This window comes from Oryzias latipes, chromosome 1 (assembly GCF_053564925.1).
Source record: "Oryzias latipes strain Hd-rR chromosome 1, Olatipes_Hd-rR_3.1".
In the NCBI taxonomy this organism is placed as follows: Eukaryota; Metazoa; Chordata; class Actinopteri; order Beloniformes; family Adrianichthyidae; genus Oryzias; species Oryzias latipes.
Window position 1 is genome coordinate 37,975,052 of NC_136237.1, and position 15,162 is coordinate 37,990,213.

At 40.3% G+C, this 15,162-nt stretch overlaps 1 protein-coding gene across 19 annotated transcripts in view; it reads left to right on the forward strand.

Moving 5' to 3' along the window:
• tenm3 (teneurin transmembrane protein 3) overlaps nucleotides 1–15,162 on the forward strand; it is a 709,086-nt gene that overhangs the window by 650,596 nt on the left and 43,328 nt on the right. For all 19 annotated transcript variants that reach the window (XM_078946824.1, XM_078946819.1, XM_078946845.1 and 16 more), the window contains 5 exons: nucleotides 3,412–3,544; nucleotides 3,738–3,866; nucleotides 9,247–9,378; nucleotides 9,475–9,610; nucleotides 12,814–12,957. In XM_078946824.1, coding sequence (XP_078802950.1) covers nucleotides 3,412–3,544; nucleotides 3,738–3,866; nucleotides 9,247–9,378; nucleotides 9,475–9,610; nucleotides 12,814–12,957 — 674 coding nt within the window. The remainder of the gene's footprint in view (nucleotides 1–3,411; nucleotides 3,545–3,737; nucleotides 3,867–9,246; nucleotides 9,379–9,474; nucleotides 9,611–12,813; nucleotides 12,958–15,162) is intronic.

Here is a 15,162-nt window from a genome sequence, read left to right on the forward strand (position 1 = left end):
CATTCGGCCCCCTCAATTGATGTCATGCAAATGGAACATACCAATGTCATACCTGTGTAAGTGCATTGCAATGCATTTGATTTAATGTGTTGTGTTTTTAAAGCTACAATTGTTAACGACACATTAAGAAATCACACAGAATGATCAAACTCCTTTTGTAAGAAGAGGCCATTCTCTTAACAGTTTCATTATTTTATAATTATAAGTAGAGATTTTTGCAGCAGTGCCTACAGTACACACTTAGGTGACATTCGATTTGTTAAACTAATCATGTGTACTAAACTAACCATTGATCAATGAATTGAACCAACCAGATTGATCTTTCTGAGGTAATTTGTTAATCAAATAGATCTATACCGTTAAAATATCATTTTAAAATTAAATAAATTGATAATCAATCTTGTAAAATACCATTTGAATGGAGACACGAGAGGTTTTTATTTCCTATAATGTAAAAACAACCAAGACATGTTTTAATAATGTTCCATTTTTATTATTTTTGATGTAGAAAAACAACAGTGGGCCAAACTTTATAAAAATAAAATGTTAATGGATTTGTCAATAACTCTTGTTTACCTTTTTTGTTTGTCCACACATTTAATTTACACTTGATTATCTTGCGAGAAATCCAAGGAATATGGAAAACTATATCTGCACTGTTCAGTACCAGGTATTTATCTCTAAGTCACACTGGTAACAATTTTTAGATGTCCTGGATCGATTTTAGGTCAGTGTTTTGTGTTTTAAGTGTTTACAACAACCTGTCACCTGCAGCATGCCGGTATAAAAGTATGTATGTTTATTTTCAGAGTGGTCTATGATCTTGACATTTGTTGTGGGCCACCTGCGTGTGCAGGGTGGCCCATTTTTCATTACTGTAAGGACAGTTCTGACTGAGGCAGAAAACTTGTCATCTTGTAAAATACTGTATGTACATCACTACTTAAGGCAGGAATCTCCTGTTGTTTGAATATTTAGTTATTGAGTTTGACAAAAACTGCATCACTGAAAGAGGAGCCGCTGTGTTAGTTTGTATGTAGTCTAGGCCAGTTTCTGGTGCCACCCACATCGTGTCACATCTCAGAGGAAGCCGCTATAATAAACATATAAAAAAACGGAAATGTACGCATCCATCAGCGTGAATGTTTGCTCAGGGTTATTAAAATTGCCGAGTCCTCTCACTCGTGCCTGCCTCTGCTGCGTGGTAGCTCACAACTCTTTTTGTCCGATGACAGCCGCCCAAACCACATGGCCGACCAGCTGAACGCTGAATGTATCAGCTCACCGCAGAGGAGCTGCTGCTGCTGCTGCTGCTGCTTGCACCATTTCTGCTCACTTGGCTGAGTCGATACAATCAAGTGTGACACTTTAAAGTGTAGCAGAACAATAACAGTGTGTCAAGCCAGATGTGCTACTCATCAAGTGTGCGTGATGTGTGGTGATTACAGTCCAAGTCTGTAGATTTACACTCAAACTGTGTTCAAAGTGCCTGAAGCTTAACAAGCAGCTGTCTGTCAAGCAAAAAAAGTGTTGCTTTCTCACGATCACAGCATTGTTGTTGGGGAAAAGAAGACGAGAAAAATAACTGAAATTGTTAGCCAAATTATGATTGGGATCCTATTTGAATGCATCTGTGCTTTCTCTGCTTACAAGTACTTTGTTTTATGTTTTTATAGGAAAAGTGCTTTATAAATAAAGTTTCATTTGATTTGGCAAGAAGCAGAATTGTGTTACTCAGAACGATGAAGTGATGCTGGTGGTAAGAATAGAGAAACAATTTCAAGACACTAGCTTTTCCTAACATCTGTGATTAAGCTACAAATGAGATTTATGTTGGTGATTTGTGGCTAGGAGTTAAGCTTTGGTCACATGCGCCCGTACGGGTGGTTGATCCAAACGGGTGCTCCAGGTTTTTGGGTTGTCTGGGTCCCTGGAGGGTCGTAGGGAGGAGAATCTTGTCTCGCAGTTCCCTTGAGACCTGCACATAATGGATGACATGAAAATGAAACATGGGATTTTCATGCGTGTGTATCGTAAAGTCAGTTGGTTGCTCTTATGTCGTACAGGTGATGTAGGGTATCCTCACGCCACACTAGTTGTTAGTAAGGTGCAGGTACTGGCCCCTTACTGAGCATGCACTAATAAGGCACTCACGGGGCGTGCACATGATACATAAGGGCCTATAGGGTCCTCACACAAATGACACTTATCACGTGAACAGCACTAACAGTAACCTTCCCGCAGTCTGCAGGATTTGGGGGAATTGAAAAGATGGAAAATCTTTCTGATACACCCGCATTACGTCTTCCCCCTAAAGCTACATTCACCCCGGTCGCATCAACTCTCATTCAAGTGACAACTTTCAATGAAAAAGTCTTTGTAAATGCCCAAAAACCTGTTTTGCGGGGTTCAAAACCCTCATGTTCATGTGTTGCTATGTAGGTTTTTAATCCTGTTCTCTGGCTCTACGTAAATACTAGGCATTCATTGAACAGCTAGCTGGACTTTCGACTGCTTGAACGCCAAAATGCTGAACTTTGACCATTCAGGGAGTCAGATTTAGTAGTGAAGTGTGGATAGTGTCCTTTTCTATACACATGAGGGCCAACCGTTGTAAACATGATACAAACATAACAAACATAATAATTTTGTTTATTCCTGCCGGGCATGAATTCCGTGACACAGAGTCTTTCATATATCGGAATAGAGCTGTTAAAGGAAAAGCCCTGGGGCAAGATTTGGGAGATTTACAGCGCTTTGGTATTTAGCATCAAGCCTCTTCCAGCTGTAGGTGGCGGGCATGTGCTAGTAAACAGTAGAAAAACAAAATCAGAAGCTCCTCCTGCCACTCCCTGGTTGTCTGGTGCTGTTCTTGTGTGAACGCCGCAAAGTGAACACGCAGTTAAAAACAGCATAACTCGCATTCCTTAACGCTCATCACACGCCAGGTGTGAATGTAACTTCACTGACCCTTTTCACGACTATCTGTCAGTCGCAATATACCCTTAGAAAAAAATGTGCTTGAACATGTTTGTGGTACCGACACACTGAGTGGTCTATGACTTTGATATTTTGTGCTAGCCCTGTGCAGATTTGCCCATGTTTTACATGCAGACAACCTGTATCCCCCCTTAAGGACAGTTGTGACTACGGCATTAGGATTTTGCAATTTCCATCCTCGTGCCAGAAAAACTGGATCGTGTAATGCCTGAGACACTGAAGCCCGCCTGCTTGCCTGTAGGGACTGGATGACACAGAATGCCACTCTATTTTTTTTTCATCAACCATAAAACGGTGCTTATGTTTTCATGTCGTGTGAACAGCTCATCGAGTTTGTGTATCTGTAGGAAAAGGACATTAGCAGGTGACGGCCTTTTGATAAAGTCTTGCTTGGCTTTGATGTCCTTGCAGGTTTGATCTCCTGGCCAACGGAGGGGCATCTTTAACGCTCAGCTTTGAGCGTGCGCCGTTCCTCACACAGTACAGGACTGTGTGGGTACCGTGGAACGTCTTTTATGTGATGGACACGCTGGTCATGAAGAAGGTGAGTGGTGACACCTGGTTCCAAAAGCAGCAATTCATCTGCGGTGTGATGCTGAAGGATGACATTTTCCATTGAATGCTTTATTTGCTTGAGTTGTAATTAAATGGTGCTCACCATGAACCTGGTGGCACTTGAAATTTCCCAAAAGAGAAATGAGTGAGCAGATCTGACTGGTTTCGTCTGTCAACTCTAGGAGGAGAACGACATCCCAAGCTGTGACCTGAGCGGCTTCATCCGCCCCAGTCCCGTCATCGTCGCCTCCCCGCTGTCCACGTTTTACCGAAGTTCACTTGAGGACGGGCCCATTGTACCTGAAACTCAGGTATGTGTTAAGCGAGAAATGGTTCTGACTGTCGAGGCAGATGGTGGAAATAAATCACTGGGGTATTTCTGCCCCAAAAAATGGTCACCTGGAGCAAATTTATTTCTTGCTTTAAATTGCAGTCAAAAGTTATCCATAAAGCTCTTTTGATTAATCTAACTATAATATGTTAAATTTGCCGTCTGCACGGTGGGGTAATGGTTGGCACTTCGTCTCTCAGTGAGTTTGAATCCCAGCTGGTTCCTCTGTGTGGAGTTTACATGTTCTCCATGCATGCACAGGTTTTCCCCGGGCGCTCCAGTTTCCTCTCACTCTCCAAAAACATGCTTCATAGGTCAATTGACGTCTCTAAATTGCCCTTAGGTGTGCGGGGCCCTGCAACAGAGTGACCACTTGTTTAGGGTGCACTGCGCTTTGCCCAATAGTTGCAGGGTTGGTTCCAACAACCCTGTGACCCCAAAAGGGATTCGTTGGGTTCTAAAGATGGACGGATGCCTAACTGACCAGATTCTGGTTTAGAACTGAGATTCTGAGAGTTGCAGACTGTATCGAATCAGAGGTCAAATACATCATTTTGATCTGACACGTACCATCTAAGAAAAAAACGAGGTTCCAGCGAGGTCTACATCCCGCCAACGTGGGAACCACTTCCTTTATGGAGACGCACATCTGCAGAAGGTTCTGTTAACATCTGGTGAAACATGGATCGGACCCCAGTCTGGTTTTGGGAAAAAAAAGGATTAAGAGGAACAAGAGAGTTGCTGTGTGCTTCAGTCGAAAGCTTATTACAGCCCCTGGAACCAGCTTTCGAACAGGGGCTGGTTTTGTGCTGGGCAGAGAATGAGCATTAATACTTGACTATATGATTTAAGAGGGATCAGTGTGTTGTTTTTTTTCTGTCCTGGAGGCACCAGAACATCTTTATATTAATGTGAAGTTGCTGTAGGGTTTCAAAGAACACTTGGAGTATATTTTTAGACCAGGAGACGGCTGTATCCCTTGCTGTGCTCCACAGAAGGTTGCTTTAGGAGTGTGGGGATCTTAACCACAGGCAATTGTGAGGGCGCTCAGCCAGAGTGAGGGCTTGCTTTAGACTGCTTACAGTAAGTGAATAATTTCCAATAATTTTGTCTCCAATTTCAAGGCGAAGCCAAGAATCAGAGAGGTTCCAGTTTGGTCATCATACAGTAGAGTGGGTGTTTTTGAAGAAAGCTAGAGAAGAAGAATTTCACAAACCACACCTTACGAGCAGTTTCTAACTGCCTGTGAACGCATCCGTGTTTTTCCCTTTACAAGTTCACCAAGGAGGAATGATGTAATTGCATTTACATGGCACCGTTCTAGCTTTGTGTTGTGCTGCATGTTTGAAAAGGAGAGGCTGGAGTTGAATGTCGGGTGTGTGGGTGCGAGACAATCCGAATGAAATACAGCAAAAAGCAGAGGTGTGTTTACATGATTTGGGTTTGTTTTTCTGTTGTAACATTGTGTGAACTAGTCCTCAAGAGAAATGAAACATGTGACAAATTCCAGGTGTGTTTCTTTATGCTCCCAACTCCGAACCAAAGCTCCATAATTGTTTTTTATTTGCCAAGTGTGTGCAAGAAAGGGGTTTGTGCGTTAAAAGAAGGCATGTGTGTAAACGTGTGTGGGTTCAGATGAAAGGCGAGCGAAACGAAAGCAGCTTCGTTGCTTTTGCAGAGCCGAGTCCATTAGAGGGAAGGGCAGTGAATAGGGCAGCCTTAAAGGGAATGTAATGGATATGTAATGAACGCTAAATGCCCAGCTAATGAAAAGGCAGTTGTGCAGCAGAAAAGCACTAGAACAGTGCAGCGATTTAATCCCAAGAGACTTTTATTTTTCTTATCAAAACTGCCTTTTCTACGTTTTTTCCTTTTTTTTTTCCTTTGAGCATGTCTGTCAAATGCGTTCATCGCCGTTGTCAACTTGAGTTACGCTCGGCAAAACCATTCAGCTTTTCACTGGCATCATCTCGGTTTATCATAAAGACTTTTGTCATTTCAGTGTTGAATTGTTACGTGTTCATAAGCTTGATATTTTTGTTTCAGCGACTTTAAAATAAGGCAGAAAAAAAGTTAATATGCAGGACTGTTCAAAGTGTGATATAAAAAAACCAACACGATTGAACAAGAACGCAGAACCTCTCTGGGGGCCAAAACAAGGCCGGACGCCTGAGGGCTTCGCTATAAAAGGAGATATTAACATTAAACTGTACTTTCTAACTTATTTGGAAGGAAGTGTCCTATCACTGAGGTCTGTAGAATGTCTGTTTTAGGTAAGTTATCTTTTTCACAAGTGGACTGCTGTGGTTACTTCTGTTTTTGAACTGTGAGCTTCGTTTGATTTAGTTTTTCGTTTAACAGAAAACACATCATTAAAGATGCAAGGAACATATTTTTTAAATCTCAAGAATTCCTGTCTGCAAAATGTTTTTTTTTTTTTACTAAACAGCAATGGCCGCAAACAGCAAAATGTGATTCCATGAGTTATTTTGAAACAGATTGACAGATTTAATAGTAAAAAAAAAATGGTACAACAACAAAATAAGACACTCTTCTGCTGCCGTGGGATCTGAACCAAAGCAGCCCTGTTCATGGTAGTTCTCATAAAATGTACATAAAATCTGCTTTTAAAGAAACAAGTCAAGTTGTTGGACCATAAACCTCAAGAGAAGCCACTTGTTTAACAGCAGCCAGATTCCATTATGATCTAATGGCATCAGACAGCAGCAGACAGAGTTTTAATCAGTCTGATAATAAGAAACGCTTCCTCCCCAACCCTAGAATAACAACCTGTTTAAGAAAAAAAAACAATTAAGTTTGTCTTCAGCATCGCAATAAAGTAATGTAGGAATTATCAATACATTGGATGCAGAAGTATAGAAACAGAATCTTGGGGTTTTGAACATCAATAGACAGTTTGAAAAGTTTTCAAGCAATTCGAGTGAAATTAAAAGACCAGCAGCTTTAAAAAAAAAGGTGTCTCAGCAAGCTTATAGACTAATGTCTACTTCAGCTCTGCTCACTGCTGTATATCTTAGGCCATGTCCCACAGCCACCACGTACATTTTGTGCATATTGCACGGATGAAAGTTGGTTGTGCGTGTAAAAATATGTGTAAAAGTGAGATTATTTGTGGTCTTTCATGTGAAATTTTCACAGTTGTATCACGAATGAACAACGTTAAAACCACGGAAGAAGTACGAATCAACCACCAAAAAAAAACTCGTAAATCAACGTAAAAGCCAAATCTGGCCCAAAATTCGTGCATCAAATACTAACAAGATGTGTGCGTCGTATACATAATATAAAAGTTATACATCAGTGGTACATGCTTGACAAGACCGTGTAGAAAATCATACGTGGAATGGTCATGGAAAGCCACAAATATGGGTATCCATCTTGTAAAAATCACGCAAAGTTACGCAAGTTGCGTAATAATGGCACATATACAACGTAAAATAAGCGAAAACTGTGTAATTCTCAACCGGCCAAAACGTTTGAACAGCTCAAACCCTCGACAAACATTTGGATCAAAGAATGACGAACAAAAAAACACAAATGGATTAGATGTGTCACGCTTCTACCCTAAAAAAAACGAAATTCCATGCACAAAATGTTGGTAGCGGCCGTGCGATACGGTCTTAAAGTGTTCCCTTGACTGTGATGCATGCAGCCTCCACAGAGGTTTGCATTACCTTCACTTTGACATTTAAATTAATCAACAAAAACTGCTAAATTGGCCCCCAAATCTCAGTTCCTGTCTACTCCTCAAAACCAGATATTAATTCTAATTATTTGAAACATAACCCAAACAAGTGACCTAATAAAGAAAATATAATAAAAAGCAATTTTTCCCCTCATTATCACTAGGCCAACAAAAATGGAGGTGCAGGTTTGCAGGGGATCAGATTTCAGCACAACACCGGCTTTTTAATTAGAAAATCCACAACTTTTGTTTTCCTTTCTCGGTCTGTTCTCTGTCTCTTTCTGTTGCCTGCTAGATTAGACTGTTTAGACTGAGATTTTGGCCAAACTAAACAAAAAACTCGCCCAGCAGTGGGATGGGGTTCTGGTGTTGTGTGTTTGGCTCATAAATATTGAACTGCTGACATCATTACTGAGGCTACCATGTCTAGTTGACTAATCACAGTGAAGGCAGAGTGTTACAGTACACCCTGGTAACATTTTAACAACGACAAAATGGCTGATTTTATTAGGAAATTCTTTGTTTTCTTATGTTATGGTACATGGTAAAGGAAAATGCTAAAAAATGCTTTTTTTACATTATTTGTCGGGAGAACCAGTTTCTGTTCTCTTGTTTTACTCGTGTAATTTGGTGAATTTCAGAATTTCATGTTTAGTTTTCTGGCTCTCTGTTCTGTCTCCAGTGAGATGATCACACCAGGTCTCAGTTTTCCATCAGTTCAGCCACTTCCTTAATTATCCCCAGTGTGCACATTTGTCCATGCTGTCATCCTCTCCACATCCGATCTTCTCGTCAGCTTTTGGGTCATTAGTTTGGTGTGTGTTGCTTTTCGTGTCATGTTTAAGTGAGTTTTAGCTTTCTGCCATCTTTGTCTGGCATCGCCTGCATTAAATTGTTTAATGCTCTTTAATGCTGTTGTTTCTGTTAATCATCCTGAATTTAGTCAGGTCACCCTTTTTCTTAAGCTTCAGAGGTTTTTTTATGTCTCACAGCAGTCCTGGATCGCAACAACCAGATTTTTTTGACGATTCTTCTTTCTTCCTGCGCCTTTGAGCAAAGTTTTCACCACCGCCACAAACTCAAAAATTCCCACGCACCTAGTACCTGATGAAAATTTGTGAATGTCTAACTTTTCTGGGTTTTTTTTTGCTAAATAGTTATATTAAATCATAACTACTGAGCTTTGTTCACATAGTTGTTAATATTTGGATTCTCTCCTAAGGCGCCGTATAACAACGTATCCATGAAATGTCCTTATATTCTTAACTAAAAGACTAAACCACTATTAAACAATCGGTTTAGTAATTTTTTTATTCTTTCAAATCAAGATTCCTCTGACCAAAAATGGAGATCCAGCTGAAAAACAAAAGGTTTAAGGTGGTTCAATCTGAAGGTTTGCATCACCTTATTTCTTAACACACAATAGTGAATCTCCCTTTTCAACATTTTACACCAGAGTAAACCTTTTGTGACCCAAAACTTTTAAGTTCATGTTGAAGAAAATATTCTTTTTTACTCTTTTTTATTCTTTTTTTTCATGTTGTTTTGAGCGCTTCACTTTCCAGCTAATTAATGCTGGAAACCATTGCTTCAGTTGCTTGTAAAGGAGAAGGGATGGTGCAGAGCACTGATGTCTGCTCTTTTACTTCTGCAGGTTTTACAGGAAGAGACTTCAATCCCAGGCAGCGACCTGAACCTGGTCTACCTGAGCTCCAGAGCTGCAGGGTACAAACCAGTCCTCAAAGTCTCCATGACCCAGTCATCAATACCCTTCAATCTGATGAAGGTACGCTTTTTCATAACATCTTCAAAACAAACGCTGTTTAATCCGCCATTGGACTCCTGTGCCACACAGTTGTAATCTTTGTGCCTGTTGATCCAGGTTCACCTGATGGTAGCCGTCGTGGGCCGCCTGTTCCAGAAATGGTTCCCAGCTCAACCCAATCTGTCCTACACATTTATCTGGGACAAGACGGACGCCTATGGCCAACGCGTCTTTGGACTTTCTGAGGCAGTTGGTGAGCTTTGACTCTTTATACAGAACTGGACCAGCCTTAAAAGACAGGTGGATGCAGGGAGCTTGCATATTTTCTGGATCACAAATAAGCTTTTTGTCCAACAGGCATTTTTCGTCTGCTCCTGATTTACTACAATTTGGCTAAAGAAATATTCAGAAATGCAATTTTTGTCTTCACTTTCTAATATATGTCTTCCATCAGATAAATACCAGGAGAAATTGTTAAAAACACAATTTTTTAGTGAAGTGGGTCTTTAAAGATATTCAACAGTCCACGCATTTATCTCAGAATCTTGTTCCTAACACGTTTTCACACTTTCTAAATGATTTTGACCTCAACACTCAGAAAGTCCCTCGCAGTCAAACGGATGTTGATCTTCGTCATTCCGAAGGTTCAATGTTAAAATGAAAGAATGTGTGGACTGCAGTTTTTTGGTTTTAAGAGGAAAAGGGCTCACAGACAAGTTCTGCAGGTGAGAATATCGGCTCGTCTCCTTTGGCACATACCAGAAATGCAATAAAAGTCCAGCTTCCCGCCCCCAAAGGATTTCACATTTAACGAGCTTTGAAAAATTTGGGGACAGTAAAGTTTCTGGCGTTGTGACCTGAGCACTTTGGATTTCTGGATTTCCCTTAAACATTATAGCCGCAGACAATGGTGATAAGAAACCGTTCCTGATCAAGATGCAGCTCGTCAGGAATCCTGCAGAAGGCTGCTGCAGGACTGTGCAAATAATACTCTTAAGGCTCTTTAACGTCACAGCATTTCTTCCTTTTTTGCGTTGAAGTAAAGCTGAGTGTCTGCAGGTTAAGATAAGGCACATTAACAGTGGGATCAAAGGCGTTTAGAAGAAGTCACTTTGTGTTAGCAGTTATACTGTAATGTCATTACAAATATTGCTATAAACCCCCCTGGTGGATGGGCTTTTGGTCCTCCAGGAACAGACCGACTCCATCCTCACCCACCTGCAGCCAGGCTGTGTCTGTGCATAAGTGAAAAGCACACATTGCAGTATTCTGTATTTATGGAGATGGAGGCTGATCCCCCATAATCCCCTTATAAATGAAAGCGCCACACAAATGTTGACACAGGTGGAAATAAAAGATACACTGTTAAATTGCATCAGTTTGACACAAAATAATTCAGTGTGTTCTCAGAAGCCAAGTTCTAAAACACACTGGAGGTGTAGACGGGTAGATCTGGTGCTACAGAGAAATTTGGATGTCCTGAACAAACAAACCTCTGTGACACTTTAGTTATCCAATCCAGATGAATCCAGACTGGGTTTCTGGAGCTGTGGAGGATGCTCCTCCCCTCATCCTTTCAATGTAAAAGCCTCCAGCAATTTTTAATGCCAGAGTGGGTTTTTCAGGCAGCAGATTGAACAGTTTACGCCAACACTTCCTGCTTTTTATACAGGAAATATAGAGCTAAGCGTGCGTCAGGGGTGTCAGCTTTCAGCGTTAAATCAATGTAATCAGACGCAGTGATCAGTGGTCCGGAGGGCGCTAGTTGAGGTCTGGGTGCGGCATGGCGGTCTGACAATAGTGCATTTTGGGCAGCAGGACAGAGATTCTGATGCACTGCGAATACTTTCCTGGGACAAATACCTTCAAAAGCCTAAACTTTGGCAAATAATTTGCGTCACGTTGATCAATCAGGAACTGAGCTACAGCCAATCACCTGTTGACGATGTGGTCAGTGGCTGAAGTACAAAACCAACAGAAAAGCTGATCAAATAATAAAAATGTCCTCTGATTTTATTATTATTATTTTATTTTTCCCTCCACGGACTAATGCGGCACAAAAATTTCGTCAAACTGCGTCACGGAGAGACAGACGTACCGCTGAAAGTGGCAGTCATTTTGATGCAGCTTCAGCAACAGACGTGTTAACCCATATGTTTTTCTAGAGGCTTTTAAAATAACTAAACGTGATCTATCAGCATCATCTGTGTCTTCCATATATATATATGTGTATGTTAGATATAGAGGCAGTGCTGCCACGTCCAGCAGCGAATGTGACGCGACACAAACGAATGGGGTTCAGTGTGAATGCAACAAAACAGATGAAGGCAGCAGATGAGAGAGAGAAAACTGGAATAAAAGTACTGCAGCTCCCACTTACCTTCACAGAAAAATGACATTTGTTTAATTAAATGTTTAAAGTTAACACTGATCCTCTAAAATGATATAAAACCTGCTTGTGCCTGAAGTTCTATTTATCTATTTATGTAAACAGGGAAATATTTTAAATAATGGGGCCTGACTCAATTTAAAACAGTTTTTCAGCATTATTAGAACATATCAAACAGAATTATAAGAAATAAACTCCTGTATTTAAAAAAATCTAGTTTTTATCGTATTTTCTTCTTAGTTTCCTCAAAGACCGTATTGCTTTACGCTTTGTTCCATTTGTTCAACAGAGGAAAATGGCAGGAGATGCCAACATAAAGACTTCTGGATTGGTGCACAGTTTTGTAACAGGATTTTGCAGCCACTAACCCCTGGCACCCAAACTGAAACTGTAAAGTGGGACTGAACCCAGATTCATCCACAGTTTTCTTTATTTTCATTCCAGCTTACTGAGGCAGGCAGCTGTGCTCAGTCGGTCTGGGATTGTCCAAAGATTCCTTGTGCGTGTCTCAACAATCTGTTGCCACCGCCTGATTCTCCAGTACAAAACATGGATTGAAATTTAAATTTTGGTCAAAAAAACATCAGAGGTAAAAGGGGATTTCAAAGAAACCTATTTGAATACTTTTTTTCAAGTCTGCGGAGGTACAAAACGGGAAAACGTCTGAAACTGTATGCAGAAAAGAAAGACCAGCAACTTTATCTACTTTATTTTTTACACAATAAGTTGGCTTTTTAAAATAGTAATAGAATGGTGTTTTGGTGTAGCGAAGGCTGCTAATTTGGGGCACAGAGTTTCGACTGAATTAGGTTAACTCAAACAAACTGTGAGGATTCCAGCATGCACTCTGTGACACAGCTAATTTTTGACTCTAGAAAGAACAGAGACGGCAATTCAGAAATAATTGAAGAGCATTTCTGTGGTGTGAAATCAGAAACGGCTCTCAGCGTAGTCCACCACAGAGACGGAAAGCTCTCCGTTGACCGGCAGCTGGAGGCTCAGCATGTGTTTCCATGTGAACCAAAGGTGCAGGACAGTCATCTCCACTCTGTGTGCGTGTCTCGCAGTGTCGGTGGGGTTTGAATACGAGTCCTGCCTTGACCTCATCTTGTGGGAGAAGAGGACGGCCATCTTACAAGGCTACGAGATGGACGCGTCCAACATGGGAGGATGGACGTTGGACAAACATCACATCCTGGATGTGCAAAGCGGTCAGTACAAGACAGAAGACACAGAAGCAACTTTTTGTTGGTTTGTTTTTGCCTGACGGTTTTTCAATTCATGTTTTTGGACATATTGCAACACAGTTTTTGTAAAACTCTTATTATCAAAAAATGCCACCCATATTTGACCTTGAAGAATCCACAGGGCGGCGCAGAGTCATTATTTCTTTCTCTTCCAGTTCCACAAATGTCTCATGAAGCTCCTGACCATGGCATACTTGAAGTTAATTAATGTTTTTTTTTTTTTTTTTTTACAAACAGAAAAGTTGTGAACTAAAAACATGCCTTTCAATCAAAAGGGTGAGATTGAAAAACATGACAGAAAATCTGCTGCTGTCCAAGAAAAATCCCAGAAGGACTTCATAAGCCTGCCGATTTTTTGCTCCAAATCCGCAAGAACGATGCAAGAAAAGTCTTGTTTTGTGAGGCAGAGAAGCCGTGCATATTCTCATTTACATGCCTCAATACGTTAAAGATGGTTTAAAGAAATCAAAGGAACACAAACATGAACTCCGACTCCCTCTTTTTTGTAAATATCTGTAATGTTCATCTGTGTGTAGTTTAGCGTTCTGCAGCAAATGTCAACTCACTTACCGCCGCGGCCGTTTGAATGCCTGCAGGGGAGGTCTGGTCAACGTAATGATGAATCACAGCACCTCCAGCAGGATCTTTTAAGCTAGTGATACATAAATGGTATGCATAACACAGCCTCTAATCATACAACATAAACTAACAAGCAGGTCGAGTGATATGATTACCCCAGAGCTGTTTTTATGTCCAATAAGCCTGACTATATTATGAGGTAGAAATGTGAAACATGAGAAATGAAGCCCCTTACAGATGTTTGTCACTTCTTGTCTTTGTGCTGTAGGGTGCCGTTTCACAAAGATACTTCAGCTGATATCAGGCGGAATCTTTTATGCATTATCAGTGTCATGTTGTACATTTGGATTTGACTTGATTTAAATGAAAAAGATACTAAAATAAACTAAAGTGATGTACATCTTTACATAGAAATATTAAACTTAATATCATTAGTCATTATTTTGATTGGAAAATAAACAATAAAAAGTAATAGAGATGCATATCCATTGTTATTCCACAGTTTATAACAACATCCAGACAGTAGAAAAGACAAGTGGTTTTATCGTTTCCTTAAATCTGCATCAGATTAAAGACTGGGATGCATCAGAAGAGAATGAGAGTAAAGGCGACTGACCTTTTTTATCCATTAAGACTCCATTATTGGTAAGAAGATGTTGTAATGTAACATTATCAAATTAATAGTAAGTAAAAAAAAATACAAAAAACCTTTTGGTTATGCCTTAAAGTACTGGATTACAACAATAAAGCATTAGGTTACTTTATTGCATTACTTTTGTAATAAGTTACTCCCAGCAGAATATTATTGGTTGTTTTTTTGATCAAGGTTTTTGTTTTTGTTTTTTTTGTTATTCTAAATAATAAAACTGACTAGCATTTCTGCTAGATCGCTCTGATACTGTCATAGACGGACTAAACGTTTTGAACATAGAAGTTGTTTAGTCTAAAAAGCCAGACCTTTAAGTCTTAAGAAGATTATGAAGTATTATGTTTAATACAGCAAATAAAGAAACATTTGAGTAATTTTCCTCGGACCATCGATCGATAAGTCCAGGCAGCTGCTCAGACTCTTCCATCCGGTAAAGACATTTTCTCATGGCTTTCCTTATAAAACTAATGAGGCCGGGACTGTTTGATTTATTTTTTGTTGCCATGTCTGTTGGATTTGCTGCCAAGTCAGCGTCAGGTTAAAGCACACTTATCTCAAACAAATGAGCTTATTGACATTTATCGTGTCTTCACACAGACAAAACCAGGGATCAGTTCAGCGGGAACATGACCTCAATGCAGTGACATACAGGATCACCTCCGGTCGAAAAGTCCCACTCTAATCCTCTTTTGATCTTGAAAGTCGTTCCCAGTCTTCTTTGAATTATTATTATGCTGTTTTTAGCTTAAATTCAAAATACGTGTCATTTTCTAGGACATAGTTTCTTCAGAGCAGCGGGAGTTCATTAGACATTTGCTTCTGAGTTGAGCATGGTGCGGTTTAACCCTTGTGCTATCCTTGGCACTTTAACGTTGGGAGTTGGGTCATCTAGACTCACCAGACAGTGCGCTGAACCTTTTTTCTTCAATGATTTGTGATCT